We start from the raw sequence: 8,821 nt of genomic DNA, 5'->3' as shown, positions 1-8,821 counted from the left end.
ATAGAAAGACCCCTGGAAGCAGAGATGGATATGACTTTCATGAAGAGTCTGGTGAAGATTGAAGAAACAGAAGGGTTGGGGTGGAATGATCACAGTGAGGCCTCATGTGCAGGTGCCAGATGTAAGGCAGACCAAAACAGATGCATGCTCTGAACCAGGAACTACATTTATTCTTCAACTTCTAAACTTCTCTACACTTGTCCTTCCTAGTATTAGTATATGGTATAAAGATTCCACTAATACAATGGGTGGATGAATGCTGTGACCTTGAAACACAATGTCTTGTGTTGCAAAAGCACAAATATCTCCTTCATATACAGTGGTACCTCAGGTTACATACGCTTCAGGTTACATACACTTCAGGTTACAGACTCCGCTAACCCAGAAATATTACCTCGGGTTAAGAACTTTGCTTCAGGATGAGAACAGAAATCGTGCTGCGGCAGCGCGGCAGCAGGAGGCCCCATTAGCTAAAGTGGTGCTTCAGGTTAAGAACAGTTTCAGGTTAAGAACAGACCTCCAGAACGAATTAAGTACTTAACCCGAGGTACCACTGGGATGCGGGTGGCGCTGTGGGTTAAACCACAGAGCCTAGGACTTGCCGATCGTCAGGTCGGCGGTTCGAATCCCCGCAGCGGGGTGCGCTCCCGCTGCTCAGTCCCAGCGCCTGCCAACCTAGCAGTTCGAAAGCACATCAAAGTGCAAGTAGATAAATAGGGACCGCTTTATAGCGGGAAGGTAAACGGCGTTTCCGTGCGCTGCGCTGGCTCGCCAGATGCAGCTTGTCACGCTGGCCACGTGACCCGGAAGTGTCTTCAGACAGCGCTGGCCCCCGGCCTCTTAAGCGAGATGGGCGCGCAACCCCAGAGTCGGACACGACTGGCCCGTACGGGCAGGGGTACCTTTACCTTTACCTTTACCACTGTACATCTAGGACATCTTTCTCTTGCACTCTTCCAACAACCCTGCTATGTATACACTGGATTTCTTCAGTTCCCAACAACTATAGTGTAATAAAGGTTGTGTGTCACTCTGCTGAGACTGCAATCAGACTCATTTCAGGCCGTATCTGGTACAATGTCCCCATACCAGTACCACTAGCATGTTATTCTCAGTATGCTAGTTAACATTTGCCTTGTGGCAGCAAATATATTTTATCTTTCTGATCGTGGTATAGAGTTAGAAACACACACACAGAACACTGAAACAGTAGGATCTTTTGTCCCCTGCAGGGTGTGATATAACACCATATAGTAAGGGTTCCCATATGTCCTTGTACTGTGAAACACAAATTCACCCACCTACATAGCTAGTAGGGTACAGCTTCTTTCATGCATTGTGCAATAAACATTCACACAGTTGGGGAGCATTGTATGGTGTGAAGTAGTGGGAGGTGCATGCAGAGCTGGAATTCCCTGTATCCTTTAATTGTGTGACCCATATGAAAAGCCTATTTCTCCTGTGGCCAGGAATAGTAAAGACAACACACACACTGTACCCTCCCCCCCCTCACTGTTACATGAACGCAGTCTCCCTTTCCCTTTTCAGCATGGAACTGACACCTTGATTTCTCTTTTCTTTCAGGTGCAATGCACACCATTTCAGCTCTGGTTCTCAGTTTTCTGCCCAGTATTAATAGGAGTCACAGTGTACTGCTTTCCTTTTTCCATTTCTCACATTTCTCTCTGTGGATGAGTTTTCACTCCTAGTCAATGTTTCATGAGCTGGTGGCACAGGCTGCTCCAACACTGAAAAGAAATACTTCTCTCAAATGTACCACACACGTTGCAGCTTTAAGCTCAGCGTAATGGTATCTGGCATCAGATCAGTTTCTCATTGTGCCTTGGAATGTGACAGCATGTCTGATCTCTTCTTCAAACTAGGAGGAAACTGAGACGGTTCTGCCACATACACACCTCAGCATGTTGTTGTCCTAGGACCTAGATAGAACTCTCCTTGAACTTAGTTGGTGCATGGAATGCATTTGTTGCTTGATAATGAAAGAGTTTAACGCAAGCCAAGATGATTCAAAAATGGGGCAAAAGGAATGGCTGGTTTTTGCATGTGTGTATATAAAGAGCTAGCATGGCTATAGCTTTTAGGACAGCTTTTGGGATGGGAAAAGAAAGCAGTAAAAAAGCAATTTAATTTAAATCCTTAGTTCATTAAGGGTACTATCGGGTTCTCTCTGTGGCCTCATGGTGTGACTGTAATATTGCAAGCAAAGGTTTTCATTAGCCTGATGCCTCTGAGTGCCAATAAAATGTTTCCTTACTGTTAACTTTTTGCTCCAAAACTTTCTCTCAGCCATCCATAGTTTAACTTCTTTGAAATTTTTAGATTGTTATCTGATGCCACCTCTTTCCTTTCCTAGTGAAGCTATGCGGGGCTAACTCCATTAGAAGCTCGCCTTTAAAAACCATTTCCTTCTGCTCTTTGATCATTTCTGGGCTTGGGTTTTGTTTTGCTTTCAACGTCCTCTCACTTGTCAGCCAGCACATGACTAGAAGAGTCCTGTACGCGAGGATCATCTCCTCCCTCTTTCATAACCCTGACACCTTCATCTTTGCGTACACCCTGCAGAACTGCACTCTCTTCTAGGCTGTTCTCTTACATATCTAATGTGCTGCCTGAGCCTCCCTCTCTGCTCTCTCCCTCCCACTGAATATCTGTGTTTATATTTCCCCAGATGGATTAGTTGCATTTTCTGAAGATAGGCAGCCCATGCTGTTTCTTGTCTCCAACTTTTGAGTGAGTAGGGGGTTCTTGTCCCAAATTGTGTTTTGCTCTACACACTTGTGGGTGGGTGGGTGGGGAGGAGTGTCTTCCACATTTGTAGAAGCCTATATAACATATGCTGCTGCTGCTATGTGCTATGTGTGCGTGTGCGCAAGGGGGAGGGGCAGAGGTACAGATCTGGACACACTGGGCCAAAGGGGTTCCCCATTCCACTGTATGTGGTGTACTGGATGACAATGGTGGCAATTTCCTGAAAAACGGGCTACTGCTTCATGGTTAGCTATACATAGGAAATATAGAAGCTGCCTTTCACTTTGTCCATCTAGCTCAATAGTGTCTACACGGACTGGTGGCAGCGTTCCATGCTTGCAGGTAGAAGTATCTCCCAGCCTCATCTGGAGATGCTGGCAATTTAACCTGGGATCCTTGCCATGCAAAACAGATGCTCTACCACTTAGCCATGGACTCTACTATACTAGAGGGAAGTTTAAAATGGGTATGAATATATGGATCAGATCTGCAACATCAGCTGGTAACTATGTCTGCAGAAGGCAGAGAAGTCTACATATAGCTCTGGAAAAAGAATCCCCATCACCTTTACAACCATCTGGAGTGAGAATAATTCAGAGCGAGTGTCACTCATGATGATGGAGATATAGATATACGACTGAGGGGGAGTTGGTACTGAAATAACAAGCCTACCAATGGGGATACATTAATATAGTTCATGGGGAATAAGGCAGTACTGATCTGACTGTGTGCTAAGCAAACTCTGTGTATAGAACTCTGAGGTTCTGATGTGCCTGCAAATAAAGTTAATGGAAAAACAACTGCTCATTTTTATGGGAGCTAGACCAAGATCTGAAAGAGCCTTATTTTTCTCATCCTCTGAATCTGCATTTATCATAAATGTTAGCCTCTATTTTATGGATGGGATTTGTAATTTATGCATTTTAGGCAGGTGGAGGAATTCTTTTCTACACAATGTGGCTATGGCCACATATTTACTCCTATAACTCATGTTTAAACATTCTCTTTAATATTAGGGTTTCTGTATCTTAAAGTTTACTTCAAGGGCAGAAGGCTGATTCAGGGTGTAGATTTAGGGTGCTTTGCTAGTCTATGCACCAGATTAGAAACCAGTGGCACGTAAGGGAGCAAATCTATATTATTATTTTGAACAGTCATGCATAGGGATTCTTTTCACATGATAATCAGTTCTATGTGACAGCTTAGAAATTTGAAGTCACCAAGATTCCTGAAGCAAGTTCTCCTAACTTAAATAGCCAGTCTTCAGCTGCCTGAATGTAAATGTTTAGCTCTTGGTTCACAAACTTACTTCTGTGTGTTAACTGAATGAAATCTAGTGTTTTCTATACTAAACACAGATTTTATATAACCAGAGGCCAGAGTCTTCATACAACTGTTGTACCTTTTAATGGTTTGCCTCCTAACCTGATACTGTATTTGTTGCACTGACTTCCAGCAGCAGATGCGACGAACTGACGTAATACGACAATCAGTGCCAAATGCGCACAAGAAGTCTGTGTGGATTCGCTTTTTATAGATTGTTGAAGTACTCAAAAAGCTACTTTTGCCAGCAGTGCCTTAAAAACCAGCTCATGCGGAGTTCTGCATCTCCTCTTGTGGCTTTTGCACCACAACTTCGGCACATGGCACCACAGCTGCAAATCACAGCAAGGAGCTGTGACAATGGGCCCTCAGTTTCTCAGCTGTAAATTGTGAAGAGCAATCTTTCAGTTGTTACAAGGATCAAGCTCTTTAAAAAGGAATGTCTGATAAGTCTGCTTACTCAAAAGTAAGCCTCAGTGGACACAATGGGGCTTGCTCCCATGTGACTGGGTGCTGTTAGTTTCCAACCAACAGATGCCACCCTGCAGTAGTAACACTCGTGTGTGCCTTCTCTCTGGGGAATCTGTGGCAGCAACATTACTGGGAAGCCTTTTTGCTTTGCAGTGTGGACTTTGGGTGCTGAGGGGAAATCGACCGTCGTCCCCACTGTGGTTGTTGCTGCAGCTGCTTCCCACTCCCGCCCTTTTGCAGCCCCTCGTCACATGGGCGTAGCTCCCCGCACTAACATAAAGCCTGCACCCCCTAATAAATCCCGGTTACGCCCATGCCTCGTCCTCTCTCACTCGGGACTCTCCTTCTGGGCTTCTGTACCTTCCGGGCGCCACACGCAGAAATGGACCTCGCCCGGGGGGGGGGGGGGCAAATCTCCTCCACGTCCCTGCATCTCCTAGTCGCGGGTGGGGGCGGGGCGGGGGTCGAAGCAACGACCAACCTGCACCTGTTGAATTGCCACCTGTTAGCGCAGCAGTTTGAAGGGGCGGGAGCCACGTGTGAGGCGGTGCTGCCTATGGCGGAGCCGAGCGGGGCTTGTAGGGCGTGGAGAGGAGGGAGCCGAAGGGGGTGTGTAGCCGGGACGAGGCTGCCGCTGCTGCGGGCGAGCGAGGGGCGGGGCCTGCCACCCCGGCAGCCGTTAAAGGAGCCCTCGCGCGAACGTCTCCCTCCTCCCCTTCGAAGAGGGAGCCACAAGGGCCGGGGCCACGAGGCGTGGCTTCTCGCTCCCCCCCCCTCCCACTGAGCCCTCACAGCTCAGTTAGCCGGATTGGTTAAAAAAACTCCTCCACTCTTCGCAGGCTGTGTGTCGCGGGAAGGGGGGCGGCGGTGGCGGCGAACGAGAGCGTAGTCCCGCCCCGTCCGAAGCGTCGGGCTCTGCCATAGGCGGGCGATCCCGCGTGGGGGTTTCCATGGCGACGAGTCGCTAGGCGCCGGGCTCGTGTGTGTGGGAGCCGAGCTCAGACCTAGCAGGGAGCCCCGGAGCGAGAAGCCGGGAGGGCCGAGGTCAGCGCCTGTCTGGACGGACGCGCGACGGGGCCACGCGAGCGGGGTCCCTGCTGAGGGCTGGAGCGGCTGCTCTGTCCCGGTTGCCCTCGAGGAGGGAAAGGTGGGCTGCGAGAAGAGGCGGCAAGCAAGCAAGCAGCTCTGGAGCGGGAGTTTCGTCCGCCCCACGCGCCGAGAAGCTCCTCTCCCGCCCTCAAGGTCCCAGGAGCGCAGGGGGCCGCCACCAGACTCCGGAGGAGGCCCAGCTCCGAGGGCAGGGAAGGTGTTCTGAGGGGCGAGGAGCAGCAGGAGGTGGCGGCAGCATCAGTTCCAGCCCTGGCAGGGGGAACCTTCATCCAGCGAGCCCTGGTCCTAACCCCGGCAGGCCAGCCTGGTGGTGGGCAGGGACCTCGGTGGTTGCCATGTCTCCTTGGAGCCCAGCGGGCAGAGGTGGTGGCCTTAGTCCTGCTAGCAGCAGCCTGCCTTGGCTATGAGGATGGGCAGTGGCGGGTCCTCGGGGAGGGAGGAGCGGCTGCCCTCAGCTGCCGAAGAGCAGCTGAGCGGCGGGGATCAGATGCTGGAGCTCTCGGGGCGCCACTTGAAGAAACTGCCCTTGCCAGTCTGTGCCCTGGGCACCCTGCAGAAGCTGTACATCAGTGGCACGGGGATAACGGAGCTGCCTGAGGAGATCGAAGGGCTGCAGGAGCTGCGTATCCTGGCCCTGGACTTCAACAAGCTGGAGGAAGTGCCCGAGGCCCTGTGTCGCCTGCCCAACCTGACCCGCCTCTATCTGGGCAGCAACCGCCTCTTTGGGCTTCCCGCAGAATTCTGCCAGCTCACCACTCTCCGTTGCCTGTGGATCGAGAGCAACTACTTGTACCACTTCCCTCGGGTTTTGCTTCAGATGCCTTGGCTGCAGTCCCTGCAGATGGGAGACAACCGGCTCAAAACACTGCCCAACGGCCTGCCACGCATGAGGGGACTTCGTGGGCTCTGGCTGTATGGGAACCGCTTTGAGGAGTTCCCCAAGTCTTTGCTTCGCATGACGCAGCTTCACATCCTCGACCTTGACCGCAACAAGCTGACTGAATTCCCTGACCTGAGCCACCTGCGGAGGCTTCGGCTCTTCTCCTACGACCACAATCCAGTGGAAGCACCACCCAATGTGGCTGACACAGTCCTGGTAGTGGGCGAAGGGGCTCAGGAGTTTCTGGAGGCTAGGGAGGAACGTCTCCAGGCCCTTCGGGAGCAGGAAGAAGAAGAAGAGCAGGAGGAGAATGAGTCTGAAGTTCTGCAGGCCCAGATGAAAAATGACTCCTCCATGTTGGATGATGGAGAGGGAAGTTACTGTGCCCGGGAATGTTCTCCAGAGGAGACATGAAAGGCTACAACAATTAACATGGCTGCTGCTGTAAAAATAAAAATCTGATGGATGTTGGTAGGCTTTTGGCTCTACTGCTTGACAGGGTATTAGGAGCTGGGCATGCACTAGGCTCAGGAGGAGCCACCATCTCTGAGGCAGGTTGATGGGACCTTGGCGATCCCTTGTAAAGAACACATGACAGCAACTCATCAGAAGGCTTGCTGTCTTTTTTCTATGTGGAGCCATGCTTGACCCTAGCCCATATAGCTGTAATGCACTATGGGTAACTTGTAAGCACCCTACCGAGTCCTAGGACACAAGGGATGGGAATAGGAGGTACTGTATAGGAAAAATTGTTCTCATGATGGATCTTTTCCTTGCATCAAATCTTTGAAATGCTAGTCCTTTTGACCCTCGCTCAAGATATGGGCAATGGTCACATCCTGGTGGAAAAGTACAACCTGCCTCTCTCTGGGCAGTAATCACCTCCTTGGGCTTCCTGCAAAATTCTGCCAGCCGAAGACTTGAAGTGACTTTCCTGTGCTGCTCTGAGAGTCTGGTGTATCTTTGGGCGATTCCTTTCTGGTTGTCTGGTATGCTACAATGAGTCTCAACAAGTCAGGATAAAGCCATTTTGTTCTCTCCCCTTCCTACCTATTCTTACCCACCTTGAACTCTGAGCCCTGGAGGGCTACAGAGTTGAGTGTGTGAATGTAACATCTTTTTTCATCCCAGGATTTTTTTATCCTACTACTGGAATTAGACTTGGAGAGAGAAACGTCCTTTGGACTGCTCCGTCCAGCTGTCAGGTTTGAGAAGAAGCTCATGCGAAAGCTTTGTTTGTGCAGAGAGCTCCCGGTCCAGGAAAGAGCTTTGCCTCCAGTCTTTGTATGGTGGGAAAGGAGCCTTGTGCCTTGCCCTGCTGCTTTTCCTGACTTTTTATTCCCTTAAAAGGGCACAGAAGCAAAACTGGTATGACCTGGGCCACTGCAGACTTCTTGTGGGTCTTGGGTGGATGGGTGGCAGCCACAGAACTTTCCCCCCATCTCGGAAGGTGGCAGGTTCATTCTTGTGGGGGCTGTCAGGCTAGATTTGTATTAAATCTAAGCAATAAAAGCATGTCTAAGAAGGGAGTAAGAACGGAGGAATGTGGGGAGGGGGGCACAAATTCTCAGGGAGGTTTCTCCAAAAGCAGGAGACCAAAGCTCTTGGGTGGCGTCAGGGGCTATTTTTAAAGAGTATTGTAAACAAAATTATAACACCTGGTGAAAGGAAGCAATGTTCTCAGGCATTCATGTTGAGATATATATGTATATAAACGTCTTTTTCCTCTGCCTGTTTCAGCACTCCACTCTTTTTTGCACTTCTCTTTCCGTCTCCCTGATACCTCTTTGCTTCTGACCCCCTCCCGCTGTTCTCCTCCCCTCCATTGCTCTCCACTGTTTTTTTCCCTTCCTCTCTCCTCCAGCACACACCTCTTCGTCAGCTGTCTTCAGTCCCTCTCTGGACCAATTCCACTATGTTCAGCCTCAATCTCGATATCTCTGTTGGCATGGCATGGCTATCCAAGCATTGCCAAAGTTAACATCTTTGTCTTGGAATGAATTTCAAAGAAGCAATGGGTGTTTATGCTATGCTTCTAATTTTATTACAGTTTATTTCTCTTCCATTGGCTGACTGCCACAAAACATTGTGCTACTTATGCCATCTCTTTTCTTTCCCTATATACCGCCCCCACACCCAGTTTTGAAGTTTCTGATGCGAGTGGGGGAAGGATTCCTCTTCTGTGGAATGTTGTGCAAAGAGACTGAATGCAAAATATCTGTGTCACTTTGGGGTTGGTTTCAGAGAGGTGATTCATACAAAATGTTT

The 8,821-nt window shown here is 49.7% G+C and overlaps 1 protein-coding gene across 1 annotated transcript; it reads left to right on the top strand.

Moving 5' to 3' along the window:
• The first annotated feature begins 4,832 nt into the window (after positions 1-4,832).
• Positions 4,833-8,281, top strand: LRRC10B (leucine rich repeat containing 10B). Its single transcript, XM_028737184.2, has one exon. The coding sequence runs from the start codon at positions 6,077-6,079 to the stop codon at positions 6,965-6,967; it is 891 nt and encodes a 296-aa protein (XP_028593017.2). The 5' UTR covers positions 4,833-6,076; the 3' UTR covers positions 6,968-8,281.
• The last annotated feature ends 540 nt before the right edge of the window (positions 8,282-8,821 follow it).

This window comes from Podarcis muralis, chromosome 1 (genome assembly GCF_964188315.1).
Source record: "Podarcis muralis chromosome 1, rPodMur119.hap1.1, whole genome shotgun sequence".
In the NCBI taxonomy this organism is placed as follows: Eukaryota; Metazoa; Chordata; class Lepidosauria; order Squamata; family Lacertidae; genus Podarcis; species Podarcis muralis.
This window is presented reverse-complemented; position numbering and strand designations above follow the sequence as displayed.